General features: G+C 37.8%; 1 protein-coding gene across 2 annotated transcripts in view; it reads left to right on the forward strand.

Annotated features, from left to right (window-relative positions):
• The first annotated feature begins 2,789 nt into the window (after positions 1–2,789).
• Positions 2,790–27,730, forward strand: part of slc6a15 (solute carrier family 6 member 15) — a 28,419-nt gene continuing 3,478 nt past the window's right edge. Inside the window, exons 1-10 of one of the 2 annotated variants that reach the window (XM_087797832.1) lie at positions 2,790–2,879; positions 9,268–9,727; positions 17,280–17,437; positions 18,909–19,035; positions 19,613–19,794; positions 23,194–23,304; positions 25,213–25,454; positions 26,459–26,621; positions 26,690–26,882; positions 26,942–27,101. In XM_087797832.1, the coding sequence (XP_087653958.1) occupies positions 9,436–9,727; positions 17,280–17,437; positions 18,909–19,035; positions 19,613–19,794; positions 23,194–23,304; positions 25,213–25,454; positions 26,459–26,621; positions 26,690–26,882; positions 26,942–27,101 (1,628 nt within the window). In that variant the 5' untranslated portion in view covers positions 2,790–2,879; positions 9,268–9,435. Of the gene's footprint in view, positions 2,880–7,476; positions 7,599–9,267; positions 9,728–17,279; positions 17,438–18,908; positions 19,036–19,612; positions 19,795–23,193; positions 23,305–25,212; positions 25,455–26,458; positions 26,622–26,689; positions 26,883–26,941; positions 27,102–27,730 lie in introns of those variants that run through there. The other variant, XM_087797831.1, reaches the window with a different exon arrangement.

The raw sequence follows: 27,730 nt of genomic DNA on the forward strand, positions 1-27,730 counted from the left end.
TTGAAGGAACCGTCGTTCAGTTGTGCGACCACTTAAAGCTGCCCAGACGTCCTGGTATATTCAGGACTTGAGAAATAAAAACTTATTTTCTGCCACAATTATTGACTCGTCTTTTTTATATATATGTTTTGGTAAAGTCATGAAAAGTGAGGCCCTTGACGCAGGTATGCACTGCCACAGTGCTTTTTATGTTTGTAATGCACGTTGTGATCTGTTTTGTCTTTGTTATTATCTCTGCCAAGGATGTTACGTAATCAACTTCAAGACCATTTATCTTTGTTTCTTTATGAATGTAGTTTGTCTGACGCACAATTATCAATAGAATTATTATATTTGTTACTTTGTGTTGTTTAATAATAATGTTTCATTCTTTGTAAAGGAAAATATTATACAACTTATGTTATAATACCTGCTTGTGTGTGTGGTTGTGTGTCTGTGTGTGTGGTTGTGTGTGTTGATGTGTGTTTTAGTGTGTGCTTATGTGTTTATGTGTGTCTGCTTATCTGTGTGTGTCTGTATGCAAATGTGAGTGTTGGATGTGTATATGTATAACACATTTTTATGTGTTAATGTGAGTGTATCTCTTTGTGTGTGTGCATGTTAATGTGTTTTTTTTGGGATCATGTGAGCGTTTGTGTGTGTATATGACTACACATATTTAAGTTTGTGTATGCATTTATGTGTTTTTATGTGATCATGTGAGTATTATGTGTGTGTTTTTACGTGATCATGTGAGTGTTTGTGTGTGTATATGGCTGGATATGTTTATCTTTGTGTCTGTGTTTATGTGTTTATGCTAGTGTGTGTTTATGCATGTTTATATGTTTATGTGTGTGTTTTTGTGTTAATTTGAGTGAGTGTGTGCCCATGTCAATGTGTGTGTGTGTGTGTGTGTGTGTATGTTTTGTCCGTTCATGTGTTCAGGTAAGTTTGTCTGTGTCAATTTAATGTGTGTGTTTTTGTGATTATGTGAGCGTTTGTGTGTTAATATGGCTGGATATGTTTATCTTTGTGTTTATGTGTTTTGTGTGTTTTATGTGCATATGTGAATTAATTTGAGTAAGTGTGTTCACATGTGTACCCATGTTAATGTAAGTAAGTAAGTCATTTTTATTTGTATAGCGCTTTGTGACCCTGGTCTGGAAAAGCGCTTAAACAATCCAAACAATCCAAACAATATTCAATAAAGTATAAACTTCAAAGGTCAAGATAACACCGAGAACAGAAAGTCCCAGAGAATCAAGAAAAGCACAAATAAAAATGTATTAAGATGTTTCTTGAAGGAGTCAGTAGATCATCTTTGATATACTCGATAAAGTATATAGTTTAAAAGGCAAGATAAAACTGATAACACAACAGTACATGTTTTGTGCGTTCATGTGTTCATGTTATTTTGTTTTACGTGCGTGTATTTTTTCATGTGTGTGCTTTGGTGTTTATTTGTGCGAGTGTGTTTATATATGCGCACGTGTTAATTCATGAGTGTGTGTCTATGTTTCTAATTGTGTTTTTCTGATTATGTGAATGTTTGTGTATTTATATGGTGTACACATGTGTATTTGTTCATGTGAGTGTGTGTGTGTGTGTGTATGTGTGTATCTCTCCCTTCCTAACTAATTTAACTAACTAATTCCTAAGAATTCTAACCTGCTCTAGTAGAAGAACTCACATTTCTCCGATCCTTAAAACTCTTCACTGGCTTCCAGTTTCTTTCAGGATCAACTTTAAAATTCTGGTTCTTACTTTCAGATCTATTCATGGTCAGGCTCCTCCTTACATCACTGATCTGATCCAGCCTTACACCCCAGCTCGGGCTCTGAGGTCTGTGGATCAGAATCTACTGATGGAGAAAAATCCTTCCAGACTGTTGCTCCTAAGCTTTGGAACGATCTTCCTCTCTCTCTTTGCGCTTGATGGATCTACTGACTCCTTTAAGAAACATCTTAAGACGTTTCTATTTGTTCAGGCTTTTCCTTGATTTTCTGGAACTCCTGTGTTGTTCTCAGTATGATCTTGATCTTTAAAGTATATACTTTTTTGAATATTGTTTTGATTGTTTAAGCGCTTTGTGACCCTGGTCTAGAAAAGCGCTATATAAATAAATATTACTTACTTACTTACTTACTTCCTGCCATGTGCAGGTGCCAGACTCTCGTAGCTCAGTGTCACAGTGAAAGTCAGCCTGCGTTAAGTTTCCATCTGAGGTGTGGGCGGGGCTTACAGACGGACGCATGACGTCCAGATGGCGTTGTCTTACCAAACTCGGGGTCAGGTCATGAAGAATTCAACAGGTAGACGAAGTAGCACAAACACCAGCTCAGTGCTTACCATCGTAAAATCAAAACAGCAGCAGAAATAGTTTAGATTTCAGTGGAGGCTGACGTACGTCAACACTGTAGATAAACCAAACGAGAAGAAAACATTGTATTTTGGACACAAAAAAATGGATACAAATGTTATCAGCACAAAACAAAATTGTGTGGAAAAAGTAAATTCTGAGTAGGACTTTAAGAGAAAAGAGGAGGTTCATAACATGTATTAAATACCTTGTCATTACAAAAAAAATACTTTGTTATTAGAAACTATTTTTATTCAGTTTATTTTGTGTTTTTTATTAACCAAAGATTTAATTACCAAAACAATTGATGGACACGTTGCCTTTTTCAATCAAATGTATTACGATTTTTGTGAAAACATCTTTTCGTGACCATCATAAAAAGTGTGTCTTTGCTCTTGTGAGTCTGTCTTGACGACTTTAGGCTCATTACCTTTGATCCGTGGGATTCATATGTAGACGCTGGCAAGCTTCCCTCTCACTCTGATGGTGGTGATTGACGTCTTCACTCGTGGTCCTGCTGTGCTCGCTGTTTTCATCAATTGTAAGTTCATACCCTTTTTTTTATTCTTAATTAATTAATTTAATTTATAATCTTATCTGCTCTCTCTTCTGTCGTCTTCTGTGCAGACATTTGAAATGTAATTTTCCAAAGAAATAGATTAGATTGACTTTATTTATAAATTACTAAATTAATAAGTGTTAATACAATTATGCAATCGTTAAATAATAATTAAAGTAAATTAATTGAGTAATGAAATGTGTTTTCTATCTAATGTTGTCAATTGTTGATCATATTTTTTCTTGCATCAGTTCTTTCCTGCTCTTTGATACTTTGCTTACTTTGTGATGTCACAAGCTCATGTTAAAGTACACACACTGACACAAACCGACATTCAAAAGTACACACATAGAGACACAGAGGAACTCACACAGAGACACACAAACATGAACACAAGTATACACAGACACACACAGGAAAAGAACACACACATACACACAGGAATACACGCATATATGCACACACAAAGAGATACAGCAAAGACACACACACAGTGACACTGATACACACATGGGGATTCATTCACACATAGGAACACATTAGCACACACAAAGTGACACAAACACACACACAAACACAAACAAGTAAACACACAAAGACACACACAAAGAGACACACAATTTTCAGACAAACATTCACATGCATTAACACATACACAGAAAGAAACAAACATGTACACAAACAAGTAAACACACAAAGACACACACAAAGAGACACACAATTTTCAGACAAACATTCACATGCATTAACACATACACAGAAAGAAACAAACATGTGAAAACAGATAAACATAAACATCGACAAGCAAATTTCCAAACATAAGTCAGTAAGTAAGAAAGTAATTTATATTTATAGAGCACTTTTCTAGACCAGGGTCACAAAGCACTTAAACAATCAAAACAATACTCAAAAAAGTATATACTTTAAAGATCAAGATAATACTGAGAACAAAAAGTCCAAGAAAATCAGGAAAAAGCCTGCAGGAATAAAAATGTCTTAAGATGTTTCTTGAAGGAGTCAGTAGACTCTCCTCTGGTCCTGAACCGTGTTCAGGAACCATTAGTAGATTCTGATCCAGAGACCTCAGAGCCCAAGCTGGGGTGTAAGGCTGGATCAGATCACCTTCTCAGGCTCAGTTTGACAGAATGACTCCTACCTGCAGCTTTATCATCAGGAGCAATAACCAGAGTTTCAGTTTTGTCCACATTTAGCTGAAAAGTGTTTTGAGCCATTGTTTGATTTCTAGCAAAGCAGCAGAGCTGGATGTCATCAGCGGAGATGTGGTAAGAAACATCAGGATACATCAATGCACAGTAACTCAAGTAAATTCGTTCCACTCCGAGTTCGGGGGCAGGAGTGGAGCAAAAGTATCTTGACGTTCTATTCTATATTAATCTTTGTATCCTTTGTCTTTGTTGTTTGTCTTTGATCTATGTTCTTTATCTTTATACTTCGATTGTGTCATCTTGTTCTTTCTTTTTATTTCTCTTTGTTCTTGTTCTTATTTTTGTTTTTATGAATAATCATCTGTATTGCTGTGTCTAATTGGAAAAACAATTTCCCGAAAGATACCTCCTGAGGGATCAATAAAGTTCTACCTTACCTTACCTTAAATATGCACACACAAAGAGAATTCTGACCCGCTCTAGTAGAAGAACTCACATTTCTCCGATCCTTAAAACTCTTCACTGGCTTCCAGTTTCTTTCAGGATCAACTTTAAAATTCTGGTTCTTACTTTCAGATCTATGGTCAGGCTCCTCCTTACATCACTGATCTGATCCAGCCTTACACCCCAGCTCGGGCTCTGAGGTCTGTGGATCAGAATCTACTTAAGGTTCCTCGCACACGGCTCAGGACCAGAGGAGAGAAATCTTTTCAGGCTGTTGCTCTTAAGCTTTGGAACGATCTTCTCTCTCTTTGCGCTTGATGGATCTACTGACTCCTTTAAGAAACATCTTAAGACGTTTCTATTTGTTCAGGCTTTTCCTTGATTTTCTGGAACTCCTGTGTTGTTCTCAGTATTATCTTGATCTTTAAAGTATATACTTTTTTGAGTATTGTTTTGATTGTTAAAGCGCTTTGTGACCCTGGTCTGGAAAAGCGCTATACAAATAAATATAACTTACTTACAAAGAGACAAACCCACAAACTTGAAAGCATGAACACAAATACACACACAGGCACCGACACACTGACAAATACGCAACCACATAAGCACATGCAAAGACACACTGAGACAAAGCATGTTAGTTTTGAGAAATGTAATGAAAACGTCTGGATATTGATTCTAAACAGAACGTATGAGCTGAAAGTAACAGTTTCTTTCACAGCTGCTTATGCAACGTCACACCTGCGAGTGTTTGACTTCGTCTCCTCCGTCTTCATCATTAATGCATCAGCACCAGCAACACGTCCGACGACACATGAACGTCTCTTTTTCCGTCACTGCCCTCTTGAGATTCTGTCCTGACCTGCTAATGAAAGGCTTTTGACAGAAAATCAATGAGAGCTGTTTCTCTTCCCAGGAACTTCTCTGTGGTAGAAACTTGTGAAATGATTTATATCCTCTTAGCATTTCTTCAAACAAAGAGTACAATCGAGAAAAGTGTGGGTGAGTTGAGCTGGAAGGAAACAAAAAAAAGGGATTTGTGTGACAAACTTACACATATTTAAGTCGTGTCGGCAAATGCCTCATGGGAAATATGTTCTGGAACTCATGCACATCACGCTCGGAAGTGGGTCAAATGAGGACGCTGGTGAACCAGAGAAACATTATTATTATTATTATAACTTTCTTTTTACGTGGTATTGTTCTGCTGTCACGACAATTCTTCTACGGAACACCACCTATAGAGATGCCTGTGTTAAAGAAAAAATAAGGAAGAATATAACTTAAATCATAATATAAGTGATGTTTAAGGAAAAATATATTTAAGGAAATTGATGGGATCATTTGGTGAAGGAGAGCAAACACAGAGATGCAAAACTATGTTGGAACTCTAATTTAACAATTTAAGTAATTAACGATTTATTAAATCCATTCATATTATACAACCCTACAATTGCGTAAAGTAAACCATAGTCCACTATCTCTCAGTGTCCAAAAACCAAAGCGATGATCAGATCGAAGATTAATACAAGGGGAAAAATAGGAAAGATCAGTGGAAAACACTCCCAAACTAAAGCAAAGATGCAAAAACACAAGAGGTCCAAAAATAATGATCCATGGACAGTTAACAAGCGAAACAACTACAAACCAGTGTCGATAGATCCTTGATCTCTGGACAGGTTGAAGGAGGAAAATGGGAAAGACAGGAAGTGAGAGAACAAAAATAATAGCAAAATAAAAGAAAAAAAATAATGACGTCCAACATTTCGTTGAGGATTTTGGCAACCATGGCTTAAGAGGTCCTCGATGACGACCAGGTTGGTCTCCAAAGTGGATTTGTGTTGACAAATACTTAAAGTTGTAATGCTAGAAAACAAATTGTTTATTATGATATTAAACTTTAAAAATACCCAAACCATGAGCTCTCACTAAGAGATTGAACCACCATAAGAGTGGAATTTCCAACTGGGATTCACTCAGCATTTTGCACATGTTTTAGTATAAATATCAAAGATTTTATTGTTTTTATTGATTGAACACATGTAACATTAAATATATATATTATCTCAGTTTAACACCGCAAAATAGCTCAATATACGCAATTCAATGTTGGTTTGAGGTTATTTTGTTACTCATAGTCATCACTGGAATATTTCTCAGCCATGTGTTGCGAAGTGAAGGGTCAGACGTCCAGGTTCAAAGTTCATGTCTCACCAAGCATCGAGTTTACACTTAAATAAATGATTTGTGTTCGTTAGAACTTCTTTTTTTGACGCGTCAAAATACTGTCCGTAAAACCCCGGATGAGGATAGTCTTTTTAGAATAACGTTTACGGTTCATTACTAGATGTTGCCTAAAACAATATTTAATTAATTTAATCAAGTTCTCAAAGGAACATATAGAGATTGAGTTTTTGTTCCCCCTTTTTTTTTTTAGGTAAAACTACTAAACCCTTTTTTCCATATATGGGTAGATGACGTATAGTTGTTCCAGTAAACGTCGTCGCCTCCAGTTTCCGTGACTGATGCGCTCGTGATTGATGCAGTTAAACCTTGGGATAAACTATCCCTCCTAATATATTTGTGTGAAAACTCTAAACAAAAAGGAAAAAGGTTAACCGTGAATGAATGAATGGACGGCAGGGAGTGACGTTGATAAACAGAGCGCACATTGCCTTCATGTATGAACCAGCCCCCTTCACCGTGGACTCATAGTGGCATGTACCAAAATAACGCTATTATGGGGGGTGGACGAATCCGATTTGAGATTTTAAAACATAAGCAATAAAGCTAAATGTAGAGATTAACTCATATTAATGTTTTAATTAATTAATATAAGTGTAGATATATCGATATATGGTTAATATTTGTCTTAAAAAAAACAAGATGTTAAGCGTGGGTATTTACATAACCCCCCTCCGATTCCGGTGTGTCGGCCCCTGAAGGCAAGTGAAGTGGCTGCGCTCCGATCCTAGTCTGAGAGTCGAACCTTCAACCGGTGATCATGTCTGTCCCGTGCATGTGCTCTCACAACTTCATTCCTTGAGACGCCTCTTCACTCTAAAGGACACTCTTTTTTTTACCACACTGGGTGAGTAGTAGCATCTCGTTGATCACCCTCACCTACACTGTATCACCTACACTGTATCCATCCTTTGTGTGTGTGTGTGTGTGTGTGTGTGTGTGTGTGTGTGTGTGTGTGTGTGTGTGTGTGTGTGTGTGTGTGTGTGTGCGCGTGAGGCTGGCGCATGATGAAATATTTCACGGGCGTTTCGTGAAACTCGCGCGGGATTTGAGAGGCTGTTAATTTATGTGCATTAATTATGCGACATTTTAGTTCTGGCACACGTGCTCCATCCTTGATACAAATGGATATAAATTGTAAAAAAAAATAAATAAAATAAAAGGTTGTCTTGCTCGCTCTGAGCTGCATCGTTGTGAGGCAAATAAATAAATAATGTTTCCACGAGGCCAACATGTCCACGGGAATCGATGCCGTGTCCTCCGCAGTGAAGGTTAGACTCAGCAGCATCAGTGGTGCGTTCACGGGATTATGAAACAAACGGATTCTTGCCTCTCTGATCATCTGGGTGGAGAGAAATGGATTGTTTTCCCGAGGCAGGGATGCGGAGCGGCGTCAAATCCTGAAGATGATCATTGATATTTATGAAAGATGTGACGCATTTATTGAGCCTTTATCATCGGTGACAGGAGGTGTTCTCGTGGGGTCCCCCCCCCCCCCCCACCACCGCCCCACTGCGCCTTGTAAAAAGTGTGTTTGGGTTGATTTGTTCATGTCGTCTTTCATCACTTATTCAAGAGGCCCTGGAACTCGATCCACTCGATACCTGGACATGTGGCCCCGTCACAACAAAGCGAATGTCCCCAAGACTGAGAACAATAAGAGAGGGAGGAGTGGGGAAAATATGAAATGGGGGGGAGACATCTCCCCGAATTATTATAAATATATAGAAAATACAAAGTGCATTGTAATAAGTAGTAGGTTAATCTTTCAAATCACAGTTAAGAGCCAATTCAGCTCAGATGCTCCTGAATTAACACATTTATTAATGACAAGAAGCATGTTATACTATGGTAAAAAGTTGTTTTAGGGTAATAATATTGGTTTAAATAAGTATATGAATAATAGAAATGTATAGGGATCAAGTTGCTTGGCAGAGGTCTGCTTTCTAAAAGTGCATTAAAAAAAATGGTAAACAAAGGAGGTAATGAAGTACAGCGAAGGTATAATAACAACACAGAGGCGAACATTTTTTAATTTTAATTGTAAAGTTAAATATATATATATATATATTTACTTTATTTAAATTCAAACCATAAATAATGGGAAAAAATAAAATGTAGCCAAATTTTAAAAAGAAGTTATAATAAATTTCCTAAAAAAAACAAAAACAACACAGTGCTGTTAAGTATTGATACAGTAATTTGGGGAAAAAAACATCATCCTATGGACATTTTCTGACATTGCCACTATTTATGTTCTCTCTTACAAGGTCCATAAGTCTTCGTCCAGCCTGTCCACCGTCTCTTCTTTCCACCTGTCTGGACCATCTGCTCTTTAAAAAAATACATTTTAATCAATGATTAAAGTTAAATTTGAGGGTTTTGTGTGTGATTTATTTTCATTAGAGGAGAGATTGTGACGTTCTGTTGAAACAGAAGTTTTAATCATGACTTGTTTTCAATGTCAAACATGGCGACGCACTTATCTCATTTTCCTTTTCTCGTCCTCTCCGCAGATTCCTGGTGATAATGAAGAAGTGACAACACTCTGAGCTGCTAAACCAAAGACTGTTTGACCTCCTCGAACATCACATAACATCTCATCGACTTCATCTCTGTCCACCCCGCGACACAACCCACCCCTAAAAAGACTTTCCACCCACTGCACTTGTTCGCGTTGTCAAATGCCCAAAAACAGCAAGGCCGTCAAGAGAGAGCTTGACGACGATGTCCAAGAGTCTGTTAAAGATCTTCTTTCCAACGAAGACGCCTGCGACGAACCCTTCAAGAAGAGCTCGCTGATCGTCGACAGTCATGAGGGTGAAGGCGACGTGGAGGGCGGAGGCTCTGACAGCGAGGAGGAGGAGCGCCCGGCCTGGAACAGCAAGCTCCAGTACATCCTGGCCCAGGTGGGCTTCTCTGTAGGCCTGGGCAACGTCTGGAGGTTCCCGTACTTGTGTCAGAAGAATGGAGGAGGTGAGTGCAACCGAGGTCGCATGCTCTGGTGCCGTGGTTGGCAGTTAGATTCCCTCAGGGGCCACATTATGGTGGGAAAACTAAATAAGAGAAAAAGGACATTACAACGTATACGATTAAACTGTCATTTGACTGCATATTAAATTGTTTTAATTCATTTTATTTAAAGATCATTAAGTATTCAAAAAAAATTGTATTCAATAACAAACAAAAAAATTCTAAAGTTTAGGTTACACGATATACACGATATAGATTGTTATTTCTTTAATCGTACTATATCGAAATTCAACAGGACTTTATCGATTATTATTTAATTTTTTTGGTCTTTCAAAACACATTTTTTTATCATTTGTTTTTAAAAAAATGTATTCAATTAAGTTTGTGTAAAACATAAAAAAAACGTTTTATTTTATTTACAATAACATGCAAATAAACACGGCGATTGTTTATTTTGGTGTTTTAATTAAACTTGCGGCCACTAGATGGCAGCAGTCATTACAACAAAATTACGTGCGATCCCGGCCATGACTGAGGACGAGAGGATACAGTCGAATCCAGCAGCTTTTAAAGCAGATGTTTCGGCATATTTTGGCTTTCAGTTCTATTATTCAACTTTAAGAGATTGGAACAATCACAAGTCGTCACTTAAAAATTCATGTTTTCATGTTTGTGAGTATTTATTTAATCAAACTATTTAAATGAAAAAAAAAAATGGTATATTCAGATTATTTTAAACTTTTCACTCCTTTGTTTTTGCTTGATGGCCCCTCACAACGGACACTGTGTAAAATGTGGCCCCTGAAGAAAATGTATTTTGGCCACCACCTTTCAGAGGCAAATGTATGGAACAACAGATTGATATTGCATCAGCCTTACAGCAGGTTTCATAGAAGGTACTTCAGCCCAACGATAGTTTTACTCTGAGTCAAAGGTTTGACTTTCACCACAATTTCCTTGTTCAGTTTTTTGGCGCGAACATTCAGTGGTGGCAGCAAGAAACAGCATCGGCGTTGTGTTGCAATAATGTTCCAAAGACACACAGAAGTGAAGTGATTTAAAAAAAAAAATGTATTCAATTAAGTTTGTGTAAAACATAAAAACAACAAATGTTTTATTTTATTTACAATAACATGCAAATAAACACGGCGATTGTTTATTTTGGTGTTTTAATTAAACTTGCGGCCACTAGATGGCAGCAGTCATTACAACAAAATTACGTGCGATCCCGGCCATGACTGAGGACGAGAGGATACAGTCGAATCCAGCAGCTTTTAAAGCAGATGTTTCGGCATATTTTGGCTTTCAGTTCTATTATTCAACTTTAAGAGATTGGAACAATCACAAGTCGTCACTTAAAAATTCATGTTTTCATGTTTGTGAGTATTTATTTAATCAAACTATTTAAATGAAAAAAAAAAATGGTATATTCAGATTATTTTAAACTTTTCACTCCTTTGTTTTTGCTTGATGGCCCCTCACAACGGACACTGTGTAAAATGTGGCCCCTGAAGAAAATGTATTTTGGCCACCACCTTTCAGAGGCAAATGTATGGAACAACAGATTGATATTGCATCAGCCTTACAGCAGGTTTCATAGAAGGTACTTCAGCCCAACGATAGTTTTACTCTGAGTCAAAGGTTTGACTTTCACCACAATTTCCTTGTTCAGTTTTTTGGCGCGAACATTCAGTGGTGGCAGCAAGAAACAGCATCGGCGTTGTGTTGCAATAATGTTCCAAAGACACACAGAAGTGAAGTGATTTAAAAAAAAAAATGTATTCAATTAAGTTTGTGTAAAACATAAAAACAACAAATGTTTTATTTTATTTACAATAACATGCAAATAAACACGGCGATTGTTTATTTTGGTGTTTTAATTAAACTTGCGGCCACTAGATGGCAGCAGTCATTACAACAAAATTACGTGCGATCCCGGCCATGACTGAGGACGAGAGGATACAGTCGAATCCAGCAGCTTTTAAAGCAGATGTTTCGGCATATTTTGGCTTTCAGTTCTATTATTCAACTTTAAGAGATTGGAACAATCACAAGTCGTCACTTAAAAATTCATGTTTTCATGTTTGTGAGTATTTATTTAATCAAACTATTTAAATGAAAAAAAAAAATGGTATATTCAGATTATTTTAAACTTTTCACTCCTTTGTTTTTGCTTGATGGCCCCTCACAACTGACACTGTGTAAAATGTGGCCCCTGAAGAAAATGTATTTTGGCCACCACCTTTCAGAGGCAAATGTATGGAACAACAGATTGATATTGCATCAGCCTTACAGCAGGTTTCATAGAAGGTACTTCAGCCCAACGATAGTTTTACTCTGAGTCAAAGGTTTGACTTTCACCACAATTTCCTTGTTCAGTTTTTTGGCGCGAACATTCAGTGGTGGCAGCAAGAAACAGCATCGGCGTTGTGTTGCAATAATGTTCCAAAGACACACAGAAGTGAAGTGATTTAAAAAAAAAATGTATTCAATTAAGTTTGTGTAAAACATAAAAACAACAAATGTTTTATTTTATTTACAATAACATGCAAATAAACACGGCGATTGTTTATTTTGGTGTTTTAATTAAACTTGCGGCCACTAGATGGCAGCAGTCATTACAACAAAAATTACGTGCGATCCCGGCCATGACTGAGGACGAGAGGATACAGTCGAATCCAGCAGCTTTTAAAGCAGATGTTTCGGCATATTTTGGCTTTCAGTTCTATTATTCAACTTTAAGAGATTGGAACAATCACAAGACGACACTTAATAATTCTGTGTCCTCTAAAATAACGAGTTAAATATTGCAAGATTGTCGAAATATATTGTATCGTGAGATGAGGTAATAGCTACAGCCCTATTTTAGATAAAGATATGTCATGATATCATTAAAATAAGATAGTTTATCGTGTTGTATTTCATTTTTCATTTTATTTAGAAAAAAATACGGAAAAACACACACACATACTAAAGTATTTCCCAGCAGAAATGAAAAAAGAGGAAAAATATCCACAAACATAAATCTTCTTATAAACTTAAATGAGTTTAGTTTTTATGTTTTTTTTTTTTCATTCACATGAGGGCCACATAAATACAGTCAAAGGGATGTGACATACTTTACCCAGGTCTGGTCTGATGTCAACATGGTGTTTCAGCAACTGTCTGGGTCGGACATACACACCCAGGATCAGAACCTGAAGTCCAGTTTAATACCGAGTGTGTGTCATCCTTTCAGCTGGATCTGTTGTGACACATGGTTGTGTGTAACAGTCCCACTTCTGCGGTACAACAACTGACACAATGTTGGACTAAAAGGATTAACTCTCCAGTCAATCACTCATACATGTTCCAAGGGTGTGTTTGTGTGCAAGTATGATTGTTGACTCATGTCCGGAACCTACACAACGTACTCTTAAAAATCATCCACTCCATTTTCAAAAGACCTAACAATTTTATTATTATTACTTGTCTCTTAATATGAATATTTTTGTTTACTGATCTTTGGTGGTTTTGTGAGTATTTATTTAATCAAAAATATTTAAGTGAATAAAAAAAATGGTTCCGATTATTTTAAACTTTTTCCTCCTTTTTTTTTTGCTTGATGGCCCCTCAAAACAGACAGTGTGTAAAATGTGGCCCCTAAAGAAAATGTATTTTGGCCACCACTGCGTCCACATGTGATTTCAGAGGCAAATGTATGACACAACAGATTGATATTGCATCAGCCTTACAGACTTAGACTAGACTTAGACTTAGACTGCACAGAGGTTTCATAGAAGGTACTTCAGCCCAACGATAGTTTTACTTTGAGTCAAAGGTTTGACTTCCACCACAATTTCCTGGTGCGATTTTTTGGCGCGAACATTCAGTGGTGTAAAAGAAACAGCATTGGTGTTGTGTTGCAATAATGTTCCAAAGACACACAGAAGTGAGGTTATAAGTATATAAGCTTTTTAAGTACTACTGTATGTGTTGCGACTCATGGTGATTTCAAAGAACCACTTTTATATTAGTCATAATTCTTGGCCAAAAATATCTCGTGATCATTATTTCTATGTTTTTATTTCAGGATAGACAAGTTAAAATGTATTTATATGCATTATCATGCAATTTCCTGTCAATTATTTTTGATATTTATATTTAATCAAACCAAGAGACCAACAACACATTTAGTTAAAATGTTTAAAAAATAACCGAGTAGCTATTTTTAAACAAACGACCCACTAATACCAAAGCATCAAATTAAAATGGGAAAAAAATAGAAATATATATCACAAAATGGGCTAATTTAATATTTCTCAACAACTTAGATTAGATTAGATTTAATTTATTAGTCCCACAATGGGAAGTTTTACTTTACAGCAGCGTCAGGGGAGAAAAATAAGAGCACGCAAAAAACAAAAATTGAATAAAATACTTAAATAAGAATAGAATACAAATAGAATTCTAAATCTTAAAAAAATGTTTACAAATATACAGTATATACACAATTTACAATATTGAAATATACAATAGTTATAGAATATTGAAATATATATTGAACATACCTTGAGTTAAATATAGTCCCTGATGCAGCATCATTATATCAGTGAGACAATCTAGTTGTTGCCGTAAGAAGTACTTCTGCTTTTCACTAGAGGGTTTAAAGAATAAACCTTTTTTTTATTCATTATATGTTTATATTGTACTTAAATAGCTGATGATTCCAATCCAAAGAAACGTTATGTGTGTGTCCACATGTTTGCCTGAGGATTCAGAAGCTGGGTTGTGTATTTGGGGTCCGTTTAAGAGCTCAGGCCGCCCTGCTGTGCTCGTCTGTAATTAGATTAATATGGCAGCGCCCGGGCTTGTGCTCGCATGTGCCTTCATTCTCTGCTTCTCTGCCTCCCTCACACCAGGAAGTGCTTAAGTGTCATGTGCCGCTCGTGCCGCTTTGTTGCCTTTCATCAGCCGAGCACTGTCGACATTTGTGGTCAAGGCAAAAGGCAGAAACACAAAGTTTGAATGAGTTATTTTTTCTTCTATTTAGAGTATTGATGGATACTATTTTTCTCTTTAAACATGGCTCCCTTACTTTTATTTGCCGCACTGCAAACTTCTTACGCCGTTATTTAAACCCTGTGAGGTTGTTTGTTGTCTCAGAGGGGGGAAAAAAACAACAAAAGAGACCCTAAAAGTAGATTGAAATGAGAGGAAAATGACAATGGAGGTTTGAAGCTAACACACACAATCATCCTGCAAGAGACATGCCCAACCTGGGAGGGACGACACAATCTCTTCAAACATCCTGCCAGGTGAAACAATAAACACTTGTGAGTACTGTATGAAAGCGTCTTCGAAAATAGTGCAAACACGCTGTTGTCAGTGACTCAAAGCAAATATTAAATATAGTCTCGGCTAAATTTAGTGACTAGTTTGACCCATTTATTTTCCAAATATTTCCATATTTTATTCCGCAGGTCTCTATGAGAGTTCTGGACCATTGTTTTTTACCACCAATTAATAATTGCAGTTCTATTGACAGGTGCAGTAGCTACTATGATCTTCAATGTGGTGTTATTACCTTCTTGTCCTCCCAAGACAATGTCATATCAACAACTGCTCTTAGGTCCCTCATGTAAAGCACCTTTTTAGAGGCATAATGAAAGAAAATTGTCCACTCGCACTGTAACATTTGTCGCTGTGGCACGGAAGCACAACGGTTTCTGTCAACTGAACAACTTCCTGCTGTCTCACAGTATGCACCCTTAAAAGTAGGTTATTTCACTGGGGTGGGTCTTATATCAGTTGAGTCAATATGGAGGATTGTAGGGGCAGATCCTTTGTTGAATTGCCCCTCTCTGCATAAATCACTATTAGAGTGGTCTCCATTCAAACACCTGCTAATCCCATTACAACAAAGCCCTTCCAGTAGTTATCAGATACATGTATTTATTCTTGTATACCCACTTCAAACACGTACTGTAATTTTTTGGCCTGTTAGCCACTACTGTTAGCCACGCTTTGAACCCTGCGGCCTATATAACGGTATGGCTAATTTGAAAATGTTTCCTGGCTAACGGCCACCGGGGGCACTCTCTAGCAGTAAACGCAAATATGAGACAAGCGTGGGGGAAGATATTGCGCTGAAGAAGACAACAGTTTTGATTTTGCGGATCACACCCTCATCACGGAAAGAGAAATGTATGTGGTGCAGCTTTTAAGCTAAGGGCAATCGATCGGGCATTTAGAGAAGGAAATGGAGCTTCTGCACGTGAGCTGGGCAACGATGAATCGATGGTGCTATGTTTGAGGTCAGCCAGAAGAACTCACAGATCACCTTTAGATTTCAGATGATTGAGAATGTTTTTATGACAGCAGATCTCCATTGTCTATTCTTCTCAGAATCATGTGTGATTTAATCCAAAAATAAGCACATTCTTAAGAGGGAGAAATGCTAAGAACCACGGGTCGCTCTGAGTGCAGCTGACTTGTCACGCACTCGCTCGACGTTCATAAAGTTAATGCATTCATTAACAATATCCTGGAGCCGCCACTAGTTAGTTGTAACCACGGAAACATGCGGCTTATATTCAAGTGCGGACTATACACCGTATATTACCAAAATAATTGTGCGCTCAATAGTAATTTACGGTACTAAATTATAGACAAAATAAAGGATAAATCATGTTAATTTATTCATCATATTTTCTGGACCATAATGCGCACTTAAAATCCTTCATTAAACAATTCATAACCTTTTTTATATTTATTCTGTTTTTACTTATCAACCTCGAACCTATGCTATGTGGTTGCATTTGATCATTAAATTCTCTTAATTCTCCCCTGTTAGATTACTCCAAACACCTAAAAATGTATAATATGGTACCTAAAGTGGTTAAAAAAACAACACTTTGTTTTCTTCTCTTTGAGTCAGAATTCAGATTTTAATGTTATTTGCATTGTTTCCCAAAAATATTCTTTAACATCCGCACAGCTCGTGTTTAACCAGTTCTTGCAATTTTCTATGATGTCAACGTGCGGAATTACTGCGAAAAGTAGGTTGAGATAAATAAAGCACCTGGAGTTTCCACTTGTGAACGACCTTGTCCCAACTTTGATTTTTACCGCACATGTTACAGGAAGTGAGTATTCGGAATTTGCTGCAACCACATGATACCGCCCTCCATTTTGTTTGAACACACTCAGGTTGTGTGGTTTTCTTTCCTGCCACGTGGCTCTGAAAAGAGACGACTCAACACATTGTTACAGGACGTCCTAATGTCAGTTATTTACCAAGAGAGTGTTACTGCCGAGAAGGCTTGTTTGATGCGTCTCTGTAATTAAGGTAATTTTAGACTCGGGCTATTTTTAGTCGAAAATGTTGACTGCAATACGCACTTGTTTAACGACATGACCACCAAATCTTCCATCTTTAAGGGAAAGTCCATCCAAAAGTCTAGAAACTCAACTCTTTCAACTTCATGAACCAGTTTCTACCTTCACTCGTGAACATGTCCCTAAGATACTGTAACGTTCCACAACTGCTAACTTTTATGGTTTCTGTTCACAGGAGCGTACCTGGTGCCCTATGTAATACTGCTGGTGTTGATTGGGATTCCATTGTTCTTCCTGGAGCTGGCAGTCGGACAGCGCATCCGCAGGGGCAGCATTGGAGTGTGGAACTATATTAGCCCCCGGCTGGGGGGCATCGGCTTCGCCAGCTGTTTGGTGAGTTCATATCCATCCATCCATCCATCCATCCATCCATCCATCCATCCATCCATCCATCCATCCATCCATCCATCCATCCATCCATCCATCCATCCATCCATCCATCCATCCATCCATCCATCCATCCATCCATCCATCCGTCTAACCATGCATCCAACTACCCATCAGTCTACCTGTCCATCCATCCATCCATCCATCCATCCATCCATCCATCCATCCATCCGTCTAACCATGCATCCAACTACCCATCAGTCTACCTGTCAATCCATCCATCCATCCATCCATCCATCCATCCATCCATCCATCCATCCATCCATCCATCCATCCATCCATCCATCCATCCATCCATCCATCCATCCATCCATCCATCCATCCATCCATCCATCCATCCATCCATCCATCCATCCATCCATCCATCCATCCATCCATCCATCCATCCATCCATCCATCCATCATACTTTTATTAACCCACCATCATCCTTACTTCCATCATCTATCATCCATCCATCCGCACATCCATCCATCCATCCATCCATCCATCATACTTTTATCTATATCTATTTTATCATATTTTATTTTCATACTTTTGTCCATCAATCTCATCCTTCCAGCCACCCCTTAATCTGTCCATCCATCAATTTATCCATCCGTCCTTCATTCTTTAATCCAATCGTCCTTCGCTTATTTGGTGTTGGTAAGCGGGGGAAGCCGCCGGCGAACTGGAGACTTATTCTATTCTGGGTATTTTCCTGGTTGGACATACCCTGGAGCCATAATGTTCTTTTGGTTACCACACAAATGTGGCTGTGATCAAGGGTGTGCAAAGGAATATACCGACCAGGAAATGGAGAACTTTGCTTTTACCAATCCCTGTATGTCTTAAACAGATGACCTTATAAATGAGCCAGACTGCTCTATGGTAACCCCGAACCAAGGACACAGTGTGAAGGAAAAAAACAGGAGAATCTTTGATTTTAAGGCACAATTTACTTTCTGAGCGAGTAGATAAGGAACAAATATTTTAGTTATTAAGATTATCTGTGCGGTGCTATCAGGTTTATGAGTCACATTTAGTGGTATGAGGAACTCTCAAGGACGGTTTCGTAACAGCGACTGTAGATTGTCAGAATATGATAAGGATCAACCTTGGTTTTTACGGAACTTACCAGGAAATTAAAAAAAAATCTCCCCTCATAGGATTTGTTGTGTTTCCACTAAACATTTATGTTTTTTTATGTTATGTTTATGTTGTTTGCAAAAGTATGAACGATGAATTGATGAAGCCTCATGAAGCAGTACCATTAGAGTTTATTAAAAGTCTGTAAACTTACTTTAAACATGCATTTTCTGGAAAACTCACATCCATTTTTAACTGAGCTAAAAACATGACACTCCTTCATTAAAGCTTCATCAGCCCCATCAATAAATAAAAAACAGTAAATGTATCAACATTTGTTTCTTCTTGAAGGTTTGTTTCTTCGTGGCGTTGTACTACAACGTCATCATCAGCTGGAGTCTTTTCTACTTCACTCAGTCCTTCCAGCAGCCGCTGCCATGGCACGAGTGCCCGCTGATCAGGAACAACACCACCGCCTGTGAGCTCAAGAGAACCTTGCCTGTCTTCTAGACCAGTACCAATGTCTTCTAGACCAGAACCAATGTCTTCTAGACCAGTACCAATGTCTTCTAGACCAGTACCAATGTCTTCTAGACCAGTACCAATGTCTTCTAGACCACTACCAATGTCTTCTAGACCAGTACCAATGTCTTCTAGACCAGTACCAATGTCTTCTAGACCAGTACCAATGTCTTCTAGACCACTACCAATGTCTTCTAGACCAGTACCAATGTCTTCTAGACCAGTACCAATGTCTCCTAGACCAGTACCAATGTATTCTAGACCACTACCAATGTCTTCTAGACCACTACCAATGTCTTCTAGACGAGTACCAATGTCTTCTAGACCAGTACCAATGTCTTCTAGACCACTACCAATGTCTTCTAGACGAGTACCAATGTCTTCTAGACCAGTACCAATGTCTTCTAGACCAGTACCAATGTATTCTAGACCACTACCAATGTCTTCTAGACGAGTACCAATGTCTTCTAGACCAGTACCAATGTCTTCTAGACCAGTACCAATGATCCTTTCTGGATATGTTTCCTTTGAAGATCCCGTGCCGGAGTGCGAGAAAAGCTCGGCCACCACCTACTACTGGTACAGACAGGCCCTGGACATCAGCGACAGCGTTTCAGAGAGCGGAGGACTCAACTGGAAGATGACTCTGTGTCTGCTGGCTGCCTGGTCTGTGGTGTGTCTGGCTATGATCAAGGGGATCCAGTCTTCTGGGAAGGTGAGCTTTCTTTCGTTGCTCAATCAGTCCTTTGGTTGATCTTTCAAACCTTCCCTTAGTCAAAACAAACTATCGTTGTGTTGAGCTGAAAATGACTCAATGTTAGTATTTTATATAGTTTTATTATAAATTCGGATCCGCCATTATGAGGGAATGACATTTTATGTTGTCACATGATCGTCTGCGCGTTGCATGATTGGCTGAAAGTTCCATTTTGAGTAGCTAAGTACTTTTTTTGGTATTGTCTAGTGGCAATATTATTCCAACACTTTTTTATAAAAAATAAAAGGTAACCAATTTAAAAATAGTACTTATTTATGTTAATAAGAATATATATATTTTTTAAATAAACTTTTACATTGAATTTCTCGAACTCCTGTGTTGTTCTCAGTATTATCTTGATCTTTAAAGTATGTACTTTTTTGAGTATTGTTTTGATTGTTTAAGCGCTTTGTGACCCTGGTCTCGAAAAGCGCTATATAAATAAATATTACTTACTTACTTACATTCAATTATTAAAAAAAAAAAACCTTTTAATTTATTTCAATAAATTCAATTACAGAAAAAAATATTGCTCAGGGCTTAAAAAATGAAAGCCTTCAAAGTTTTAACCATTCAATATTTTAATTGCACTGATACACGTTCATAGTTATTATTGCAATAAAAAAAGTTCAGACATTCAAAGTGGGTCACAAACTCAAGACAAAGGGATCTTCTGCATCAATAGAAGCTGCTAATATTTTCTATAATAACACATCTGGTTACCATAGCAACACACGAGTTGATTCATTTTACTACCTTGATTCTATGATGTGTTGTATGCAGTTATTCTCTATTTTTTTCACTTCCTTGATGCTGTAGAAAACACCTGCTTGGCAGAGAAAGTCACAACATAATAACATGGATAAATTAGCTTTTCATTTTCATCATGGTACATGTTTTTATAAAGAATAAAAAAGTAACTCATTTTTATTGCGATGTCAATCACTGAATACTTGCGACATCATGTGATCCTGGGCCAGGATTTGTTAAGGCAGCCGAGCGGAGCTGACAGTAGCTGACTCGCTTCCGGAAAGATTATTCTTGCTGGCGATCTTGGATATTATCATCCACTTTTCCAAGAATCACATGATTAGCTTCCAAGAGTACGAGGTCGAGTTTGGAAAAAAAATAATCTTTTTTTTAATCTTCAAAAGAGCTTTGATGACCTGGTCGCTTGATTTTCAGTATTAAGTGTTGTAAAGTTGATGGTGTTGAGTGAAACAGTGCCCTTGAGCATCATATTTATGTCACACCAGGTCCAAACTAGGAATGTTTTCAGAAATGATTAAAGTCCATTCAGTGTTTATTTTGTTTGAGGCTCAAGGTTGAGGAGGATTAACACCTGTGATACTATTATTGTTTGCTAGTTTCTTATTCGGGAGGATTGACGCTAATGCTAGTATTAGCCTGATGATACTTCATGAAGCTTCAGGAAGCACTGACACCACAGTATAGACAGTGTTTTCATAGAAAGTACTGAGAGACGTTTTACAGCAACCTGGAAGATGAAACCATAAACCGATATAGCTAAAGTATAAATTCAATGTAGACATGTGGTACGTGGCAACGGAGGTTTCATGACATGCAGTTACACTTTGCTGATAATGGGGGGAACAGGAAATGATATATCTCAACAATCTTACCTATTGTTATGTAGCGCTGACGTGGACCCATGCAACCACAATACAAGGGAAGCATGACACTGAAAGAAATGTTTTTTTTTTCTTTCTTGAAGAATATTTAGTTTTAATGCTCCAAAAAATGAAGTTGTTTTAAAGGTTTCCCCATAGTTACGATTTATTTTTTGTAGTTTGATACAAAATTTATATAAAATAAAGTGATAATATTGTCATTTTCGGCCTATATTTTGGCTTTTAATGTCTTGCGATAATTACATATATTGATTATTACGGGTTTTTTTTTAACACTTAAAGTATTTTTAAGTTAAGTTTTCTATCATGTAAAAAGCTTCTTCTTTTTTTTTTTTTTTTCATTTTTCATGTTTTTGTTTGACGGCCCCTTATGACAGTTTTGCATCTAGATAGACAGAGATCATGTTGACCCACTATATTTTTGTAAAGAGACTTAAGTTTAAGTAAACCACAGGTTTACAGGCACCTGATACTTTCAAACATTAGAACAACACAAAAAAAACACGTTCAGAATTGTTGGTGAAGTTAAGAAACGGATCAACATTTGGTCAGAGCACATTTCCTCGTCTCTCTGATGACCAGAACCAAAGAATATTAACAACCACTCCTCACAAAGGCATAAACCCGACTCTCAATCTGCATTTCCCCCCCATTTGTGTGCTGGCAGGTGGGGGGGCGCAGAAGGGATCAGGACACGTTGGTTGCCATGGCTACACGCGCTCTTTTTTGGCCTGGCTGTGTTGTGAAGGGTGGCAGATATGGGCGTGAAGGGAGGAGGGTGCTGGGATCTGTACCTCCTCTTTCTAAAGAAAGATAAAGATGCTTTTTTAATAAACATTTGAATCAAATGTATTTGTTCTCACGTATAAAAAGACAAGTTTGGTCAAAGATACATTTTAAATAAGGCAATTTAATGAACCGATGCATCCATGAAGCATCATGAAGCCTCGTCCTCATTTTCAGTTTCACTAATTTTCACAATATTTGGCTTTAGGTTACTATTTTAATGAAACTGACCATGTCTTTTTAGCTAACAGCGCCACCTACTGAGCATTGTTTCATGAAGCTTCATTAGCCCATAACTAGTACGATGGTGAACTAACATACAGAATATAGACAATAGACTCATGAAGCTTCATGAAGCCTCTTATTTAAGCTCAGTTGGTGGCGCTGTTGCCTTAAAAGACTTCATTTATAGCAAAGACTCTACAGCAGAGACTGACATCTAGTGGGCTCTGAAAATAAAGATCGAGGCTTCATGAAGCTTCATCGACCCGTCACAGGCCCTAACAAATGTTCCACGAAATTCCTGGACCGTCCCGACGTCTGCTAAACTGCTGACTCACGTCCTTCAACTCGTGCATTCCTTGGGTGGCATTCAGTTCGCACACAAGGAGGCCTCTTTTTATCTTCTGCAACAAAGCTGGAGGCCCCGAGCTCATGTGACCAACATGGGTTTGATGGTGTGATCGCACTCGTATCACTGAGAAGGACTTTTGAAAAGTGGGAGGTTTTCTGATGCAATTTGTTTAATATTATGTTTTAGTTCAGCAGAGATGTAGCATAAACATATACATTCACACTTCACTGTCATTATTTCCTTTCTTCCACTCATTTTGATGATAAGAGATTATGAGATTAAAAAAAAACTCACCTGACTGGATTAAAAGATCAAGTATTACGGGATGTTCTTCTCTTTCTTCAGGTGATGTACTTCAGCTCACTCTTCCCGTACGTCGTGCTGTTCTGCTTCCTGGTCCAAGCTCTGCTGCTCAAAGGCTCCGTGGACGGGATTAAACACATGTTCACGCCGAAGGTACCTCAGCTGTTCTGTGAGCTCGTACATCCAGGTTCCAGGACTGGAGCAGAAAAAGAAAAAGCAAAACATTACAAAAAAATCTGTTTAAAATGCAGTTAATCTTACATCAGACCAGGGCCGGGTCTAGGCAGGGGCAAGAGGGGGGCTGGCCCCCTCAAATAAATGTTGTGCCCCCTCAAACTTACATGTAAGTAAGTAAGTAACAGCACAATGCCCCCTCAAGATTTGTGGCTGCCCCCTCATACATGCCTGTCTAGACCCGGCCCTGCATCAGACTAGAACCGAGGTTATGGTTGATAAAAGTGAATGATTAGATTTTCTTTTATTGAGAATTTTATTTGTATTTTTATAACATTGAGTTTGATATTCTTTTAAAAAAAATTCAATCCAAATTCTATATTGTTTGGATTCGAAGCCTTTTAGTTTCAATATATTTAGTTATTTCTATATTGAAATTTAAAGGCGACACATGTATACAGTAAATGGTGTTTTTCATTTTTTGGGGGAATATTGGAATTATTATATATTAAACTCTATGTGGACATTTCTTCTTAACTCAATTATTTAAAGAAGTTTGAAAAGAAATCCAACCTTCAATATGAAAATGATTTAATTCAATTATAAAATAAAATAATCAACCTTTCGATATAGAAACGATTGAGTTAAATTATTAAAATAACACGTTAAATGCTTTAAATACTGCTCCTGGTGATTTTTTTTTTGTTAACTATCCAAATACTAGATAAACTTCCGCATGTTTGATTCTATTGAGAAACTTTCAATAATAAAATATACATACGATTAATTAATATACAATGAAATAACATGTGGTGCGTATTATGCGAGCTAATATTGTTTTTTAATAGTTTTTTAGCTTCAAAACCATGAATAAGAATAATAATTCATGTCCAGAAGTGTTTAAATCCCATAACTGCTTGATGAGGAATAAAAAAAAAAAAAGATGCAGAATTTGTCCTCGTCTGAACCCATCAATCGACGCGAGCTGTGATTGGTCGACCGTCGGCAGAGACGGTCCAATCATTTGGCGGCGAAAGCCAAGGAGCAGCAGGTTCTGGTTACCATGGAAACAGGAGCCGCCGCCGCCACTTTTATGGAACCCAACAGTCAGGACTCGTGCGAGGAGCGTCTGCTTTGTCTCGTCTGCCGACATCTGACGGTCCAGAACCAAGATGGCCGCCTCCACGCTTCACTGATGCTGTTAACTTAGAATCAAGAGACAAGAAGCAGATTAAGAAGAGGCAGAGTTGAGGAGCAACACAAAAACATGTAAAAGAAAATTAATAATAATGTATTTTGAGGATAAACATGTAAAAATAAATTATAATAATGTATTCTGAGGATAAACATGTAAAAAAAAAAAATAATAATAATGTATTCTGAGGATAAACATGTAAAAAAAAAAATTAATAATAATGTATTCTGAGGATAAACATGTAAAAAAAATATATAATAATGTATTCTGAGGATAAACATGTAAAAAAAATATATAATAATGTATTCTGAGGATAAACATGTAAAAGAAAAATTATAATAATGTATTCTGGGGATAAACATGTAAAAAAAAACAATAATAATGTATTCTGAAGATAAACATGTAAAAAAAAACAATAATAATGTATTCTGAGGATAAATATCTGGATAACAATATTACGTTTTTTTTGTAGATAAAAATAAATCGAACGAAATTAATAGAAAACAAAACAATAAATGTAATAAAAATACAATACAATACAATGATAACAATAAAATTAGGTTATTATATAATAGTTCCTAATAAATAAGAAACAGAGAAAGCTAAATATTTTCAGGAACAAAAGTGTTGCAGCTGCTCGGTGAAGGATTGTATTTTGAGATGTTTGGATGAACATGTTCCTTGTGTTGCAGCTGGAGATCATGCTGGAGGTGAAGGTGTGGCGCGAGGCGGCCACGCAGGTCTTCTTCGCTCTGGGTCTGGGCTTCGGGGGCGTCATCGCCTTCTCCAGCTACAACAAGCGCGACAACAACTGCCACTTCGACGCCGTCCTGGTGGCCTTCATCAACTTCTTCACCTCGGTGTTGGCCACGCTGGTGGTGTTCGCCGTGCTGGGCTTCAAGGCCAACGTCATGACCGACAGATGCATGGAGAGGTGTGTGGATTTGTAGGAATTGTTGTAAGTCGCTTTAGAGAAAAGTGTAAATGTAAATTTTGTTTAAAAAAAAAGGAGTGGTAGGCGTGTAGTGGTGGAGTTTGACGCTCCCTCGGTGCAGGCGTGGGTTTATTCTGGGAGCTCTGGTTTCCTCCCACTGTCCAAAAAACACCCATAAAGAGGTTGATTGAGTACTCTGTAGGTGTGAGTACTTGTTGTATGTGTGCCCTGTGACAGGATGGCAACCTGTCCAGGGTGTCCCTTAGGGGTGTGCATTGGCAAGAGTCTGGTGACAGGATACGTATCCCAATACAGTATATCACGATACTGTAGTAACAAGGATATATGTGTAGTATTGTCGAGTACTTGACTCTGGTGTTGTAGAATTTACAGACCACATGACTCTTGACGAAGTCGTTACTACTTTCATTTGTTTTGAAAACAAAATATGTCCAAAAAATCAGCTGCTGGAGTCACTGTATCCTCTCGTCCTCAGTCATCACCATGATTTCTTTGATTGTTTATCTGCTAAATTAAAATTGCAGAAGTTTAATTGCAACACAAAAATGAACAAACGCTTTGTATATTTGAATGTCAAATGTAAATAATAGAAAATACATGATTATTTTATTTTACTGAAACATAAAAAACTATAAATAAAATGTGATTTAAAAGAAGAAAAAATATTAGTGCTGTTAAATATCGTGAAAAAAAATCACAATATATCAGTGTTTAGATATTTTCTCGCCCTAATAGTTGTGTCGCCCGTCCACCTGACTGAAGAGACATGTTGTAGGAAATTTAAAAGCGTGTTTTGGACAAAAAAAATGCACAAAATCTGAGGATGTTTGAGTCCAACATTCCTGGCTCAGAACCAAAAGTTCAACCTGAAGAAGCTTCTTTAGGTTCAGAAGTTTGTTTTCATCTCCACAGACTTCTGGAGCCGGAGAAGTAGCTCCAAACACAAATGCATCCATGGCAACAATTTCTATCTTCTCCCTCAGAAACGTCCTCAAAATCGAGGACCTCTTCGGGTACTCCCTGAACCTGACCGAGGTCACCAGCGAGCAGTACCAGCAGGCGTTGGTGGAGGTCCAGAGGGTGAAGCAGGTGAACTTCAGCAGTCTGGGCCTGGAGAACTGCAGCATCGAGGCGGAGCTCAACAAGGTCAGTGGTCGGTCCATCCTTTGGTGGTGGAGCTCGTGAGCGTCACACCTTCTCCTTCCTCCTCTCAGTCGGTCCAGGGCACCGGTCTGGCCTTCATCGCCTTCACCGAGGCCATGACCCACTTCCCGGCCCCGCCCTTCTGGTCCATCATGTTCTTCTTCATGCTCATCAACCTGGGTCTGGGAAGCATGTTCGGAACCATCGAGGGGATCCTGACGCCGCTGATGGACCACTTCAAAGTCCGGAAGGAGTTCCTGACACGTGAGTGATGAGAATCCTTGCGTCGCCCGGAGCGAGACTTTGATTCCTGTGTCGTGCAGTCGGCTGCTGCGTGATGGCGTTCCTCATCGGCCTCTTGTTCGTGCAGCGCTCTGGGAATTATTTCGTCGCCATGTTCGACGACTACTCGGCCACTCTGCCGCTGCTCATCGTGGTCATTCTGGAGAACATCACCGTCGCCTGGGTCTACGGCATTGACAAGTAGGAAAACTCTCTTTACTCAGGTTTGCTGGTTGCGGTTTAGCATTAGCATGATGCTAGCTTCCCCCGCAAAATTACAATTATTCATGTTTTTATTTCAATAAAACTAAAAAAAAGATTTAACCACTGCACTAATGGCTGTTTTTGAAGGATAATTTCATATTATCGAGTCAGTGTACAAAACTATCTGTTAAATTTTTTTTATTATCATACACAAAATGTGGAAATTTAATTATATGTGCAAAATATGACCTTTAGAAATAGTTGCAACACATTACATATACGCATACATTTCTATTTTATAATTGTGACCGAGGAGGGATTTTACAAAAATCCAAATGTCACAAACAGCTAGCAATGTTAGCCACTAGCTAAACTAGCTTAGCTAGCAATGAATGCTAGCAGGCTAGCATTCGTTTTAATTTAAATTTAAAACTAAAGTAAAAACAACAGTTTACCCATTTATTATATGTTTAATCATTTTTTCATTTAAATAAAGAAAAAATATAATTTTGATTGAAACTTTAAATTAATATATTTGGTACTAATGTGCGTGTCGTTAATTCAAACACATTTTTAACATTTAACTTTCATTTACTATGATAATGAAATAGTCGTATGTAACTGAC

This window comes from Callionymus lyra, chromosome 8 (genome assembly GCF_982586985.1).
Source record: "Callionymus lyra chromosome 8, fCalLyr1.hap1.1, whole genome shotgun sequence".
NCBI lineage: Eukaryota > Metazoa > Chordata > Actinopteri > Syngnathiformes > Callionymidae > Callionymus > Callionymus lyra.